Source organism: Oryza brachyantha, chromosome 4 (genome assembly GCF_000231095.2).
Source record: "Oryza brachyantha chromosome 4, ObraRS2, whole genome shotgun sequence".
Classification (NCBI taxonomy): Eukaryota; Viridiplantae; Streptophyta; class Magnoliopsida; order Poales; family Poaceae; genus Oryza; species Oryza brachyantha.
In genome coordinates, this window is record NC_023166.2 from 14402774 (window position 1) to 14420738 (window position 17965).

The 17965-nt window shown below is 39.5% G+C and overlaps 1 protein-coding gene across 1 annotated transcript; it reads left to right on the plus strand.

Moving 5' to 3' along the window:
- Nucleotides 1-388: 388 nt before the first annotated feature.
- LOC102710782 (probable cytokinin riboside 5'-monophosphate phosphoribohydrolase LOGL6) lies at nt 389-5060 on the plus strand. Its single transcript, XM_006653541.2, has 7 exons — nt 389-686; nt 1892-1989; nt 2187-2217; nt 3045-3144; nt 4180-4250; nt 4390-4533; nt 4672-5060. The coding sequence occupies exons 1-7, from the start codon at nt 516-518 to the stop codon at nt 4813-4815; spliced, it is 759 nt and encodes a 252-aa protein (XP_006653604.1). The 5' UTR covers nt 389-515; the 3' UTR covers nt 4816-5060.
- Nucleotides 5061-17965: the final 12905 nt, after the last annotated feature.

A 17965-nucleotide genomic window follows, 5' to 3' on the forward strand; every position in this document is an offset into this window, starting at 1 on the left:
ACATGCGGGAAACTGGCCGCGGTATGAAGAACCGGCATGGTCTCATATAAAATCTGAAGCAACTTTTTGAGATAAGAAATCTGAAGTAGCTGGTACGACGGTCTTCGCTGCTAATTAAACAAACTATGGAAGAGATCGAACAACAGAGACTGCATTGTTAATTTAAGTGACTCTTAAGTGTTCTCCGGATCAATTATATTTAGCCCTTCTTGATGTCCTGTAATTAAACATCGCATTCAGCTTTCAGCTTTCTACAGACAACCAGTTAGGTCGAATCACACAACACGCAGCTACCAGGATATATATTACCAACACAAAATAATCAGATGATCAGATGGGGCCTACAAGATACATATATATAACAGCAAAGCGGTGGTGCACTCAAGTGTGAGCAAAGAGCCATGCTGTAGTGGGATCTCTCTCCAACCATTCCTGCAGTGTCGCCACTGCTAGCTGCGAGCTAGCTAGAAATCAAACCCAACGTAAAAACTAAGAAGTAGCTAGAGAGGAAGAAGATGATGGATACAGAAGATCGCACTGAGATAATTAAGGAGGGGAAGGCAGTAGTACTGGAAGGCATGGCTCTACTCCCGTCTCGGTTCAGGAGGATATGCGTCTTCTGCGGGAGCAGCCAGGGCAAGAAGAAGAGCTACCAGGATGCAGCCGTTGAGCTTGGCAAGGAGCTGGTACGTTTTGCTACTTCATTCTCATATGTAATCTTGGCACCAGCTTCTTTGCTTTTGAACTTTGATCTTGACGTCCTTTCTGATCTTCTTGCTGATTCAATTTTCTCTCGATCGTTAATGAAAAAACACCAAGAAATTAATCTTTTGCGCTGAAGCATTTTACTCTTCAGAGTTACACGCCTGGTGATATAGCTAGCTGGTCAAAGTAAATTTCGGTTTATCTACATCGTAATTATCATAAGGCCGCAGTAAATCTCTCTCTCTCTCTGTTTGCCCGAGTGACAGTGTACGCCTGCTGTGCAGCTTGTTCTTAGTAGAAGATGAGAGCACTGAGCATATGCATGAGATGCGTACGTGCGTATAGGTCTGAACTGAATTTCTGCAGGCATGCAGTGAAACAAATTAAAACTTGTGTTTCTGAAAAAGAGAATGTGATCTTCGCTAGCTATATTATATATGTGTGTGTGTGTGTTTATGGGCTTGCACATGAGCTTATTTCTTCACAGGAAAAACACAGTATATATAGGATCCGCCTAATGATCAAATGTTTGAAAATTTTAATTCCAACACAAGTCAAAAAATACCATACACGTCCTCCCTTAGCCCTCCATGTATTGTACGTGTATTTGATAGAAGAATAAAAAATCAAATGTCTAATCAATAGCAAAAGTGGTATATAACTAGAGCATTTTCTCATCGAGTATGTACCATAAGATACTACTGTTTTCTATATAAAGTTTGATATCTTCTAGTATCTAATGTACCAAGAGATAACAAATTTTACATAGAAAATAATAGTATCTCATGGTATCTCCTCGAGGATTGAAAAAAATGCTCATATAAATATATATAGGTCTGTAGGTGCACTTGGAATTTTATATTTTTGCAGCTTGTGTAGTTCCATAGAAAATGACTTACTTGCTAGGTAGTTAATTACTACGTGCATTTGCATGGTGGCTTTTGGTCAGATCTTGGTGCTCACCGCAATTTTCTCCATCCATTTCAAGGCACTATATAAGTGCAAAAATGAAAGAGACTATCATGTGCATCAGGCTTAAAGGAAACTATATATAGGATGTACTGCACTACGTAGTAGCTAGACGGCTAGATATTCTAGATCAGTTGATGATATATTTATTATAGAAGACTAGATTCTAGAATGTAGAAATGCATGCCCACTCCCCATTATTATGGTTTCACTACAGGTAGCAAGGAACATTGATCTAGTGTATGGTGGAGGAAGTGTGGGGCTCATGGGCCTGGTCTCTCAAGCTGTCTACAATGGAGGGAGGCATGTTATTGGGTATGTAAAAAAATGCAATAATTATTGATCATTCTTCAGCACTGATACATGGAAAGAATAACTCTCCATATAGTACACTTTGTAAGGTGCATGTCATCTTCTCATGAGAAAAAGACTTGGATTATGGTCTCTTTCCTTAGGTGCTCAATGCTAGTGCTAATATATAATTTGCCATCTTGTTGTCCCTATATGTGCAGGGTGATTCCCAAGACTCTTATGCCTAGAGAGGTAAGCACGCTCGTCTTCCTTCCAACAAGTCCTGTCATAGTTTATTCACATGCAACGATTCCCATGAGCTTGACATCATTGCTGATCACCAGTTAAAATCTCATCATTTTTCATTGGAAATGTCACTTGGAAAATTTCTACTTAATACTTATAAATCAAGTATGTTATTTTTGTAAGCATGATAGTCTCATTAGATGAGATTTATTTTTTAAAAAAATCAATAGAACCGATCTAAAATTATATCACTTGTACGCATTGGAAAAACATGTATTATGGATATTTACGTTATACTACTGAAAATCATGCTTGTTCATTATCTCTCCAGAATCTTGATATATAGTTTTTTCCTCGAACGCTCAAAAAATTTGCGTGTTAATATATTAGAAGAAAATCTTGTCTGCTTACAAAAGATCTCATGGAATGTTCAAAGAAAATCTTGTTTTCCTTTCCCTCGTAGATGAAATCTTGCTGATCTTGACTGCTGCTTCTAGTGGCTGCCCCCTTTGTTCTTAAGGACTTGATCCTTTAAGCAGATGCTGACTTTATTAATCACAAAGAAATGGCTCTCACATTTTTCTTTTTGTCCCCCAACAACAGCAACATGATTGCTTCTCCTGAGCCTTTGCTGCGTTGCTCTGATTAAACTATGTGTGCTACCACTCCTGTTAAACAGTGCTAAACCCCTTTGCTCGATGGCTAGTTGCTGCTGCCTCAACAGAGAGTTTGCTTGCTCTCTTACTTACTTTTTTTTGTGAAGCAGAAAGCTGCAAGGTGTGCCCCTGTGCCGGCTTTGTCACATACGCATGCATGCTTGCTTTTGTGTGCAGATTACGGGTGAGACAGTAGGGGAGGTGAAAGCAGTGGCAGATATGCATCAGAGGAAGGCTGAGATGGCCAGGCAATCTGATGCGTTCATAGCACTACCTGGTTAGTCTCTCCCTCACCACCTGCACTGCATATATAGCTTCATCAACTTGTTGATTGAATCCACATGTAATTTGCTTTAGGTGGTGTTTAGATTGAGAAAATTTTTGGGAGAAGTGTCACATCAAATGTTTGACTGGATGTCGGAAGGGGTTTTCGGACACGAATGAAAAAACGAATTTCACGGCTAGCCTAGAAACCGCGAGACAAATCTTTTGAGCCTAATTAATCCGTCATTAGCACATGTTGGTTACTGTAGCACTTATGACTAATCATGGACTAATTAGGCTCAAAAGATTCGTTTCAAGATTTCTTTCGTAACTATGCAATTAGTTTTTTTGTTCATCTATATTTAATGCTTTATTTAGGTGTCCAAAGATTCGATGTGATGTTTTTGAAAAAAAATTTAGGAACTAAATAAGGCCTTACTTTTGTTGTCGATCGATCTCCTTGTCATGTTTTCCTTTATCATGTTAGATACGTGGCTAGTGGAAGTGGGAGTGGGAAAGTTGTGTAAAGCAGGGTGCATGGGTTTGACTTTGACCTGCCAAATTGGCTTGCATGCATGCTGCCGTCCAGTTGGTGCATGCAGATCCTTCTTTATACGCATGAGCTGGTCGATCAGGTTTTCAGATAAGAGGCCATGCTATGGCCCTATTTGAGCCACTTCATGCTGATATTTTCAGTTGCGCTCTTAGCTTATCTCTTTCAATGTTCTGATTTATTTGCACTAAATCATTTGTGAACCGAAATTGTGATCCGTCTTATTTACCAAGGACCAAATTTTCTGGCCCATATATCACTGAGGATGGACTGGTAAATTGAACTGAATTCAGGACCATCATAATGAACCTGAGATAACTTCATGCTACTATGATACTGAAACTCGGTATAGAAATATGCTGTAGACAATGCAAACATCCAACAATTATATCCAAGAAGATACTATATATATCGGCAATTCCCTCAATAGATACTCGTATTTCTGGGGAGAGAGAGGGAACACTGTTCATCATTACTTCATTTTGTTTATTGCAGGGGGGTATGGAACACTTGAAGAGCTCCTGGAAGTAATTGCATGGGCTCAGCTCGGCATTCACGACAAGCCGGTACATACTGAAACAATTCCTGAGCTTTTGCACATGCGACATGCGTGTACACGCACCGATGAACTACTACATACGTACGGAGAGCCACAAGCTTTTTTTTACCCTGGCTTAATATTGTGCACGATCGATACTGCTACAGGTTGGGCTGCTGAATGTGGACGGCTACTACAACTCTCTTCTATCGTTCATCGATAAAGCTGTGGAGGAAGAGTTCATCAGCCCCTCTGCTCGCCACATCATCGTGTTAGCTCCAACACCAAAAGAACTCGTCGAGAAGTTAGAGGTAAGTATTTCATCTGTCGTGTTAATTGCAGCTCTTTTTCTGATGCGCAGCACAACACAAATTAAGGAGAGACGAGCGCCTGTTTCATCGATCAGTGAATGAGGAAGCTGAACTTTCCTCTTGCTCGATCGCATGCAGGCGTACTCCCCTCGGCACGACGAGGTCGTGCCCAAGATGCAGTGGGAGATGGAGAAACTGAGCTACTGCAAGAGCTGCGAGATCCCTGGCCTGAAAGAAGGCAGCAAGGCGACCATCCAGGCACAACGAGGAAGCATGCTCTGAACTCTACTGTAGTGGTACTAGCTAGCTAGCCAAGTAGCCATGCGTGTCGTAGGAGGGGCAGCAAGAAGATTCATATGAATTGAACCTTTTATTCATGTAACTCGGTTTATTAAGGCGATTCACCACTGATCATGCATTACAAATGTACTAGTGTACGTAGTCCTAAGAATTAAATCATCAGTAACAGTAAAATTTATAAATCACAGAGCTCCAGAGCAGCAGACAGACACAGAACGTTCTGGGCTAGACCTCCTCCGTGGGCTGGGCCGGATTTAATACAGGTTAAGATTCAGCAAAACATACCACATTTCATGTGAACAAAGGAAGAATATGAACCAAATACTGCTATGTACTCCCCTACGTACCACGAACCAGATGAATGTGAACGCCAGCTACGACTGAATCCAATTCCTCCGCACCGTGCTGTCCATGCATCAATTCTGCGTACCTACTCCAAAATTTGTGATCCAACGGGAGTACTACTACGGCCTGCATGCACACCCCGATAAAATTGATTGTGATCTGAAACTCTGAATACACTAGCCGTACATCGTTATCGTACATTTCCCTGTCAAGCTTGCCACGCATTGAGTTGCATGCAGACTGGTGATCATCTGATCGTGCGGATGCATCGAAGTATGTGCCACTGTGTGTACTGTGCGCATCCATTTTTAGCAGAAGTTGGCATCGTTTGCTCTGGGTGTTATTACAAAGTCGGGTTATCTGGCCCATTTAAATTGGGCCTAAACAAACTCAAAAGCACTGCGGCCCGGGCTTGTCCATCACTGCAACTGGCAACACAACTCACTTCCGACTGGGCTACTATTCAGTCTTAAAAAAATACTAATGCCAGATTATTTTTTCTATTTTTGTTTATCCAAAAATAACTTTATATTTGTGTAAGTCATTGTACTAGAGTTTGTGGCAGCAGTGGATAAATACACTAGGGTTAGATAAAGGATAGGATAATTCTATTGAGATTGATAAAGTTGAGGGTATTCTAGTTTTTTTTATTAGTACTACTTTATTCGTTTCAAAATAAATTCAATCTTCATCCATCCTTCACATATCACTACAACAGTAAAAATGCTAGTCTACCTCCACTTTATTAAACTCTAATGTAATTGTTCTCCACTTTATCTAGTTTCAATAATTTATTCCTAATTTTCACAAACTCTAATCTAACAATTGTTTAGAAATAAATTTATTTTGGCACCAATAAGAGGGGGAAAGATAATCTTACGTTGGAACGAGAGTACAGTGAATCTGGACTTACCTTTTGTCTAAATTACTCATATTAAATTATGTCAAATTTACATATTTGTATACGGAGATACGAATAGTAAGTTCTACCGTGTCTCCCATAATTAATGTGTGCTCATCCTGCCTGGAATAAAATTCCAGTCCTACATATGCTGTCCCGTGCCAAATCGACTTGCTGGGTTCGTTTCAAAAAATAAAAATAAAACTAATCGATCTGAGGCGCACCGGATTGAGCACAGGCAGTGTACAGAATAACCGCGCGCACTGTGCACGACTGCACCGACGACGGTCGGTCGGTCGAGAGAGAGAGAGAGAAGCGAAAACCGTGCGATATATGGAGTACTATATCATGCATGCGGCGGCGACGTCACTACAGAGAGAGAGAGAGCAGAGCAGAGCTAAAGCCACCGCGCGCCAGTACCGCGAGCCGCGTGCACCTGTCGATCGGTACGTACGTTGGGGGGGGGGGGGGGCGTGGGCTGACCATCTCCATGGCGGGGATTAATCGCGCGCTCTCGCGTCGTCCGCCCAGCCGCACACGTGACATGAAACGCGTTCCGTTGTTTCCTCCTAACCAGAGAGATCGAGCGAGGCTTTCTCACCCGTACCGATCGATCGACCGCCCCCGACCCACCGATGCATGCGTACGCAACGCACGCGGCATCCCCGGCCGTCCCGTTGACATAATCAAACGTACAGCGCCTCTCGGACGGTTCCGGTCCCGCATGTGAGATTCATGAGACCGGAGCGCGCGGCCGGCGAGCCGCCGCCGGGGGCTCCTCGTGCCTGTCACGTGGGACACCGCCGCGTGCCTGCCTGCATGCATGCATGCTCGCTTCGTTTTTCTTCCGTTCATTCGCCGTCCCACGGAATCAATGTTCCTTTTGGCCGATCCAGATACACATACATCGGTCGATCCTAAAACCGTTGTTTGCCGGTACAAGTCAAAGTGGGGACGTGTGTTTTTGGGAAGGAGATGCATGCATGGTGGTTGCTGCCTGTACCTTGATGCTCGCAAGTCAGACTCGATGTTCGGAGCGAATAGGTCAATTGTTGTGCGTTTTTAATTGCAACTAGATCGATCGTCTGTTCTTATCCTTCTGTTACATGCGTGTCTGTGGTATCCCGAGATGTGGTCGATGCATGCATCTCCGTGGTTTCGGGGTGAACGGATGACTACGTGTATGTAGTGCATGAGATGCATGCGACTAATGTTCAGGATCGATCGATCGATCTGTGATGATACGCGATACGCTCCGGCCGTCGTTTTGCGATCGCTGATGTTTCGGGCATAGCTCGTCTGCTCCACCCATCATTCCTCCATTGTTTTCCAAGCCGAAAAGTAGTACTACCGGTAGTCCACACTGTGGTACAGTATTAACACAATTATTCCTTCTAGTAGTTCGGCATTAAAACCTCATAACCAAGTCAAAAAGAAAAGCTAACAGCTATATATTCTCTCTGTAATACTACTGCAATATTTTACTCACATAATTTACAAGTACCGTTTGATGCGCATGGAGTTCAGCACTGTTGCTTTAGATGCATACAGTATGCAGGACAATCCCGTCCTAGCTAGATGGAGAGGGTCACTGTAGGTACAAAATGAAGGTATGTAGACCCAAAATGTCGGGAACATGACTGTAGATGTGGTGGCCCAGGGTGCCGCCGAGAAACAAACAAAAACCTGCTGGCAGATCGAGCAGCACATTTCCAAGTGACAGTCTGATGAGTGCTGTGCGCAGCCTGGACGTCGCACTGTTGCAAAGCCATTGTCTACCGTATATTCGTTTCTAGTGGCTACACACGCTGACGAACAGGGGCGAGATGACAACTGCTATAAATAAATAAAGAGCGGTCGGCCACCTTGCACTTGCACGATCGTCTATTATGCACGAGGTGACATTAAGGTTTCGTGATGATATATACAGAGGTTAATTAATCATTTCGATCAAGTCTTATATGAGTAAATCGTTTATGAGGTTATTCCTTTAGCAAAACGGATTGTAAGCTTTGTTTTATCTAACTTAACACAGCTAAGCTATTGTTGTTCCGTCTGTAGTCACCAAACCAAATGTTGTCGACTTAAAAGCTCTAAAGCAACATCACCATATTAGCTAATACAAGATTATTATTGCGTTCAACATCAAGTCGATTGAGGTTGCGGACTTTAAATTAGCTTATTTTATAATTTTACAAACTTTTATGCTGCACATATATATTTTAGGAACCGCTAACTGGCACGGGTAAAAGTGTGCTCCATGGAGAGGCGCAGTCAAATTCGTGACGACAATGACAACGATCCTGACACAGGCCGCTAGCGGCGTAGGGGCCCGGCGGCTGCAGCAGTACAGCGGGCTTCCGCGATCGAATTAGCAGCAGCGGCGCGCGGCAAGTTTCGCCTCTGCCCACGCACCGCTCGCGACAACTGCTAGCGCGCACGCGAACACGACACCGCCCACGCTTCCCACCCCGGTCCACGCGTCGGCGTGCGGCTCGGCTCGCGCGTAAGTCGTAACATCACGTCCACGCCAGCGACGTCGACCTGTCCATGCGGAGTGGCGCGGTCGTGTCCCATAGCTGTCCCCATAGGACGGGCCCCCACGCTTGGAACAGCACTGTTTTACGAGGTGTTATAGTTGGGAAAATGAAAATTCTGGAGTTTTACAGTAGATGTTCTATCAGATGTTGAAAGAAAGAGTTTTCGAGCATGAAGTAAAAAACGAATTTAACATCTCGTCTAGAAACTACGAGATGAATCTTTTGAGCATAATTAATTCGTTATTAGCGCACATGAGTTACTGTAGCATTATAGCTAATCATGGGCTAATTAGGCTCAAAAGATTGGTCTCACAATTTCTCACATAATTTTACAATTAGTTTTTTGTTTTATCTATGTTTAATACTCTATTTAGGTGTCCAAAAATTCGATGTAATGTTTTTTGGGAAAATTTTTGGGAACTATACAGGCCTTATTTGGCAAAATTTTTTGACAAATGGGTGATATCGAACGTTTAACCAGATGTCGGATTGAGTTTTCAGACACGTGTGAAAAAATGAATTTCACAGCCGGAAACCGCGAGACGAATCTTTTGAGCCTAATTAAGCTGTCATTAGCACATGTTGGTTACTGTAGCACTTATGACTAATTATGGACTAATTAGGCTCAAAAGATTCATATCAAGATTTCTCTCATAACTATGTAATTAGTTTTTTGTTTTATCTATGTCTTATGCTCCATTTAAATGTCCAAAAATTTGATATTATGTTTTCAGAAAAACTTTTTGGGAACTAAACAGGGCCTAAGACCTGCTTAGTTCGTGAAAAAAAATTAGGGTCACGTTAAATGTTTGATCAGATATCAGAAGAGTTTTTTGGACATGGATTAAAAAGCGAATTTCATAGCTCGCCTAGAAACCACAAGATGAATCTTTTGAGCCTAATTAATCCGTCATTAGCATATATGGGTACTGTAGCACCTATGATTAATCATGGGCTAATTAGGCTCAAAAGATCCATCTCACAATTTTTTCCTTAACTATACAATTAGTTTTTTTATCTGTTATTAATGCTATATTTAAATGTTCAAAGATTTAATGTGATGCTTCTTGAAAGGATATTTAAGAACTAACCAGCCCTAAGTTTTCTATGGTTCGGTTCTCTTTGGATAGACTTGGCAGCCGCGGCTAGCGGCTCCGGGCTTGCATTGGAAGCGCTCCTGCCTCCGACTCGACGTTTTCTATCGGCCCACGCGGTCTGGCCCTGAATCCCCTGAACTAACAACAATCAAAGTTTGTTTAGTAGTTTTAGAGTCAGGTACCTTGATAATATAGCCAACAAGCCGACTATAAGACTCTTGAGACAGTTATCTTTTAGCTCATTTATATAGTAGTTAGCTGTTCATCAGTAATGCATGACTCACTCGTCTCTCTCACAGAGTTTCTCAGTTCTTATGTCTGAGCCCGCTTCTCCTCTCTCTCCTTCCTAGTAGCATTTAGCTGGGTTACACTTTGCTATTATACTTGCTCTAAACACCCTGTCACAATGTCTAAATAGTTTGAGAATTTTACGGTGTTTGCGAGAGCTACGGAGAGACGAATCATTATGGACTGTTATTATAGGAGAACTGATAACACTGAAGTGATCAATTGTTGATCAAATACATCATGGTAGAGTTTGTCTACCATGATGTATCTTAAAAAAATATCATGTACATATTTATGTAGTTTATGTCTTTTTTTAACAGAATTCAACCCCTCGTATTAATATGGTAGAGTTGTATAATTGACATGTTATACTTACATAGAGCAGGTTTTAATTATGCACGAAACCGCGAAAACCGCGACGGTCACCGTTACCGTGCTCTTCGCCACGGCACGACTTCGGTATACCGCGGTAATCATCCGCAAATTTGATACAAATTTTAAAAAATTAAGGAAATTTGTGGAAAAAATATTGATGTAGATATCGATTTCTAATGATATTTGGTGAGAAAAATTGATAAAAAACTAAATTTACGAATGAATAAAAATCCAATACCGAAAATGGTTGAGTAAAATAAAAAACGGTATTGTTCACACTTCATAGCACCTAGTTAAGTATGTATTTGATACATGAGGCACATATTTGAATGTTTGTAGCACTTAGTGGACTATTTAGTTGATACTTGATGCATGAGGCATATTTTTTAGGCAAAATTTGCTATAGGGCATCGAAAAAATACGTAATTAGCCGGTGGACACCGTAAGATCACGCATTTGCTGCAGGGCACCACAAAAATGTGGTAATTAGCTACCGGGCACTCTGGCCTTTTTTTATTATTATTTTCGGAGTAAAAAAATTTAAAAATGACGAGATTGCCCTCGGTGGCCAGCCCATTATGCGCCCTCGTAGCTGCTAGGTCGCCACCGTCGTCGCCTGCTCACCCGCCCTGTGGGCTAGGGTTCAGGTGTGGTGTGGCGCCGAGACCAACTAGGTCTGGTTCGCTGGATCCAGTCAACATAACGGGTTGGCCACCGAGGGCAATCTCGTCATTTTTAGAATTTTTAACTCCAAAAATAATAAAAAATGGATGGAATGATTGGTAGCTAATTACCATATTTTTGTGGTGCCCTGCAGCAAATTCGTGATCTTAAGGTGTCCACCGGCTAATTACGTGTTTTTCGATGTACTGTAGCAAATTTTTCCTATTTTTTATTGCATTGGTTATTTGTGACGTAGATAGCTAGTAATATTTTGTTGTAGCCTTTTTGTTAATTTTAAGTACCCAAACTAAAGTAAATTATATATGTACTGATGTAGTCATATGTATGTAAACATGTATTAGTTTTATACGTAATATTTGATTGTAAGTATACTTGTGATGCTAAAATTTGTCAAGAATTTAGAAAAAATCATGTTAAATTTTTCTTTTTTCCATATAATATGTCCTAAATATCACAAATATAGCTACGTACTAGTTTTCTATTTTTCTTGTATTTTTACAGTTTTTTCAAAATTAATTTGCACCTAATTGTCGGATTACGCTAGTCGCGGTTTTCGGCCGAAACCACGCGGTTTTGACCCGGAACCGCACGGTAACCGCAGATTTTAAATTCAAAATTTTTAGATTCAAATTTATCACGGTTTTCGTGGTTTTTGCGGTATCCGCGGGTGCGCGGTACCGTGGTTTTCGCGAGTTTCACGGTAAGTGAAACCATGTGAAGTGCACAATTCTTTTGTATGTACTGATTGTGGCATGCATGTGTGTGATCATGGTTACTAAGAGCATTCCCAATAGCTTATCTAAATTTGGTCATTCATATTTTCATTTGGATGATAATCTAAACTAGTTTCATCCTTCATATCTCTTTGTACCCCACTAGATCATCCATATATGACATTCTCTGTATCTCTTTGGAGGATAGAGAGGGATCATCCAAATATAAAGGTTCTCTCTCCTAATATGGATGACATCTAAAAATACATGATATGATAGTTGTTCTGTTGAAGCTCAATTTATAGTCTCCATCTTTTATTTTCAGGATAGAGGATGTGATAGATGAGCTGTTGGAGATGCTCTAAAATCAATGCAATTCATGCCATATTGTAATAATATGTAAATGATAAAATCAACAAAAATATCATGTTATATTTTTACTGCTCTTGTTCTGAATAAAATATAATCTCAAAGAAAAAACTTGCAAACTTATATTGTACCTAGGCTTTATGTTCTTTGGGGATAAAATGTAAATCATATAATAACCATGCAAATATTTGGTGATATTTTAATCGATGCAGTACAGAGGAAGATGAAGTGGTGACATGGTACCTCTGTGCCTATAAGGGCATGTTTAAAGGTAGAGGCGATTATCGACTCTTATCTTATCCACGTCAGTAACAAGAACCTATTTTATAATAATAGGTACGAAGATAAAGTTAGGTATGGTTTCTTCATTAATACAATAAAATATTTTGTATTACGCTAGTTTTCTTTTTATCCACCCTCATACAAAAGTTTCCTTTAATAAATGTTAAGAGTCGACTCTAAATCACTACCATGCATTATAACGGTTTTTCTCTCTCCTTCCCTCTCTTTCCTCCACGTCACCAGATTTACTTACGTGACAATTGAGAGAAGTTAGCTAATAAGCACCATTGTATGTACCCTGACTGATATTAAACGACAACTATGCTCTTTCCCTCTGCTGGCAAAACTATTTTTTATCTCTTCTGCCTAAATATCTCTGTCAATACTTAAATATCCTTTACGGGACAGAGTGTTGGTTTTTTTTGTTTTGTAAATACAAACATCATAAAAGTTCTAAGATAGTTTTGGTGTCATAGTGCAAAAAACATGATCCTTCATGTTCCTTTTTATTGAAAATTTTATAAATGCTATTCACAAGTACATAATTTCACGTTTTAACGTCGATGATGAACTCTATTTCTAGCGCACGTTGTACAAGCCCATTCGATTAAGAAGTGTCATCAACGTTATTGCTCTTTCATTGGTACTCGCTCCATCCTAGAAAGATTTAATTTTAGCCCATTATATACTACCTCTGTTCCAAAATAAGATCAGTTTTTAGTTTATAGATACAATGTTTTGACTTTTCGTCTTATTTGAAATCTTTGTGTGATTAATATTTTTATTATTACTAGATGATAAAACACAAATAGTACTTTATGCGTGACTATTTTTTTAAGATTTTGTACAATTTTTTTAAATAAGACGAATGGTCAAACGTTGGACACAGAAATCGAAAAATAAAGTTATTATGGGACGAAGGCAGTACATATCAATATAAAGCATAAAAAAATAGAATGTATCCTACTTTTCAAACTCTAATGTACTTATCTCCCATTTTTTCAAACACCAACACATTAATTGTTTTAAAAACAAAGTCTTTGTGGGGATAAATAAAGTAGATGAAAAACAAAATCTTTGTGGGCGGAGTAAGTGCCTATTAGTCCAAGTGAAAATACTATTTGCCCTCGTGAAGGTTTTACACAAGTTAGACAGGATGTGTGCATGTAAAAAAACTCCAACACATTTAGATGTAAAAGAAAATAAAAAAAATGTAAGGTGGGCAGCAGGTCATAGTCTGCACACTGGCCATGCTATCCACCTATTGTTGCCGGTATTCCTTGTTGTCGCCTGTTTGTCTCGCCTCCCCGACATCTACCATTGTCTAAGCAATTTGATAAGCCGACTCTAGAGAGTAACGATGAGTGATTCTTTAACACATTGATATAATGTTGGACAAATAGAGATATCATTGCCATCGTGATGACGAAGGGACTTGACTCTTTGCATGGCACAAGAGGTTCCATATGAAAAGTTACTGTTGGACGAGCATTGTCGCCTATGCTACCTCTGCCTAGCTTCTGCCAAAGAATCTACTCTTAATTGGTTTCAATCCCTGAGAAGAATTCGATAAGGAGGGACATTTGACCATTTTGACTAATTCAATAGAGCTAACATATAATAAAGTGACTACAATAATATTTCTAGAACGTGGTGTTAAATGATGTCAAAATGTGAAATTAGCTATTTGTCAATGTTATTTTATATACTTTTTCTTATTATTACTATAACCAGAAAGCCGAAATTTCAACTCAAACCACTAGTCCAAGGCTGGGGTCTTTATAACATAGTTCCTATCCACCACTGTTAACTGACGTGGAAAGAAAAATTCATTTTCACTCATACTCATGCTCGCTCTTCCCTCAATTACACCTTCGCCTCACCACTAGCCCATGTTCCTTCTAATTCAACACTGTCGGATGCCTTGTTGCCTCTATCATGACGTTCTCGCCTGCACTTCACCGCCCATCCTTTTTACACGTTCAATAAACGAACCTCGAGATCCTCCCACGGCACCGATCATACCGCGTCATCCCCGACCTACATTGGGTTCATCCCTTGGCTCAATTGATATCACACCACCTTCTCCTAACCTCTGCTATTTGTGTTCACCAATCTCATTTGCCTCCACCCCACTAAGTGTGGTAGCCTCCTATGTGTGCCATCACCATTGCTCTATCCTCCTATGCTACTGTAAGTTAGCAATCCTAGTGAATTTATATGGACTATTGCCTTCAAAAAATTATACAAGCTATTTATATTATATTTTTTTAAACAAAAATATATGTATACTATCTTTATAATTCAAAATTTAATAAAATAAACTAATTATTTTGAAGTAAAAAAATTACTTCTAAAATTGGGAAATGCATTTGCCAGACTGACGACACATGGTGACATGGATGTCATGTAATTTTTTATTAAACTGCATGAAGGTCTTATTCATTTGTTAGTACAAAACGTTTTTTAAACCCATTCGCAGTTAATTATTACTCCCTCCGCCAAAAATAAACTTATTTTTCACGTTTTTGAATATAATATTTGACTTTTCATTTTATTTGAATTTTTTACGAGTGATATTTCTTATTGTTATTAGATAATAAAACATAAATTGTACTTTACACATGACTAATTTTTTTATATATAAAATTTTCAAATAAGACAGACGGTTAAACGCGGAACACGAAAACTAAAAAAATTAAGTCATTTGAGATCACCCATGTCACCGTCACCGTCACAGTGAAATATTTGTTTTGGTAAAAGTAAATCAGAGCAGATCACCCATGTCACCGTCAACATGTCCATGTTCGGATGAAATTAACAACATGTTTGCATATGTTATTAAACTCTTGTAAACTAATTTGATCATTGTTTCATTTTTTTTGGCAAAAGCGAAACAATGTATTTACAAACGAAAAACAAAATTAAAATAAAACTTATATATATTTTCTTTTGGAAAAAAGTATGTGAATTAATGTGTGCATGTATTTCTATTCCTCTAAATTTTCTATTCCCGTATATTCAAATTTCTCCAAACAAAATAGACATTAATTAGAGATGTGGAAATACAATAGCACAGTATATTAAGATGGATTTAGGGTGCGTTAGGTGGGAGAGCTTATCTAATTTTTATAATCATGTTTTCAAACTAATAAACGATACATTTTTGTTAAAATAATCTATACAAAAGTTGTTTTAAAATCATATGAATCATTTTTAAAATTTTAAAAAATAATATAAAAAACCAAATGAAATATTTGAAAATAAAAAATAAATTGTGAATAAAACTTATATATATATTCTTAGCGTTCTAAAAGCCAAAGTTTGAAATAACTTTGGTGAAAAAAATCCAAAAATCAATTTCATATTTAATTTTAAAAATTCAAATTTTGGCTATAAATATAAGTAAAAGCGAAAAGATGGGTTACTCATTTGGTTTTGCGTATATTTTTCTTCTTTCACCCGTAAGTTTTCTGCTTTGCAGGCTTAAATAGATAAAACTAGTTGGTTGGCTCGCGCATTTGCACGACTATGTTTTAAGTTATTTTAGGTTTTACTCATATTTATTTTTACTTCTGTTGTGACTTTGCGTCACGAACCCAAAACGTATATGTAACTATAGCAAATACCAGCTACTGCACATACAAAAAAAAATCAAGAGTAGAGAACACTCAAAATGGCTCAGAACTATTCATATCATTAACTTTGAGTTTTAGAGGATCGGGGTACGGGCTTTGATAGCCCTGGAAACCCCCTTTGTAATTACCTAACTACACTTGGTTAGTTACTAATATAGCCTAAGGGTATTGGTGTAAAATCTCTAGCTTCTAGGGAACCACAATGCTAGCTGTCTTCAGTACTCGAGTGCACTTGAGTGCTGGTCCCTAACCATCTTGGTGAGAATATTCTTTGTAATCGTGACGGACAAGCTTCCTTCATACTTCTCCTTGTACCAATCTACCGAGGGGTGCTGGTGGTACCTAAGTGTCTTGGTTGAATAGACATCTTGGTCGAAGATACCACGAAGGCATGATCATCGAATATCAAGACATATTGGTCAAACATGCTACTGAGACACGCTTCGGCCGAATAGGACGGGAACGAGGGGCCGTACCAACAACTTCTCTTAATTATTGTCTATTTCAAGTACATTTCTATTAAATTTTTATCTATCCACATTGTTTTTAAGCATATATTAATTTTGTCATGGTTTGCTGTAGTTTAGAGCCATAGTTACATACAAGAGCTTGTCAATTACCACCCCCTTGAACTCACTCAACACCATTGTTGGCTGATGCCCCCGTGCTTGTCCGCTTCGGTGGTTGGGCTATCTCATTACTGTCTCCTTGAGTTTGCTTGCCGCTCTAGCCATTAATTTCATTAAGATCTCTTGCTATTATCATCCTCTCAAGCTTGTTCCGTGGTCATTGCGTCCTTTGAGCTTATGATTACCACCTAGTTTGATTTCACCCAATGCATAATTGTTATTGCTCTCAAGCTTGTAGCCGTCGTGCTCTCAAGCTTGCTACTCAAGCTCGTTGTCAATGACTAGGCCTCTAACCTCGTTGTCACATCCTCAATCTCACCCGATACAGTCACTAGCTATTGCTACACCCCCAAGTTTGTCCATGACCACCATTCTATCGACATTGCTTGATATTCTCGTTACATTTATTGTATATTTTGTCTTGTTATGTGCTCTCGAGAAGATTGTGAGGAAGAAGGATAGCAAAAGAGGTAAGCTTCGAAAAGACGATGCTACTATGTTGGTAAATATGAGAAGGAGATAAGTTTTTAGAGTAGGATGACAAAAGTTAACTAAAGAGAAAATCTAACAAATGCATTTGAAAACACTTAATTCTAAAAAATATCATCGATGATTATAAGTTTTACAAAATATTATCGTACAAACGAATTTGTCTAACAAATGTAATCGACGTTATGTTCCATCAACATTTTTCCTTAAGTGCTATATAATATGAATAATGTATTAACGGAAAAAAATGAATGGAAACCTAACGGCGATGATATTTCTTAGACAAAGTCGTTTGTACGATGGTATTTCGTAGAATTTTCACTCGTCATTGAAATTTCTTAAACTTGAGTTTGTTAGTGATATTTTTTAGATTTTTTAGATGGAAAATAAAATTTAATATAAATGACCGGTTTGGCTGGAGGACCTGTTCCATCGCCCAACCATGCATCCAAATCCACGCGGCACAGGCACCAGAACCCGTGCTCCGTGCTCCGAGCAGCATGCCGGCTCCCCTGTCTCTCCACTCCCCAGTCCACACACTGATGCAACGGCACTTAGCGCGCACGATTGACTCGTCGAGGTTCGTTACTCCGTAGCCGCCGTACGACATGGCAAGTTTACCACCCCCTACGCACACGCCCCCCCTCCTTCCAGTCTTCCACTAGCCGAAAAACACTCGTTCCGGAGTCCGAACTCCGAACCGCCCGTCGTCCCGTGCGACCGGAACTCCCTCCCCCCACTCCCCTCCCAGTCCATCATATAGTCCCATACCGCCCGCCTCC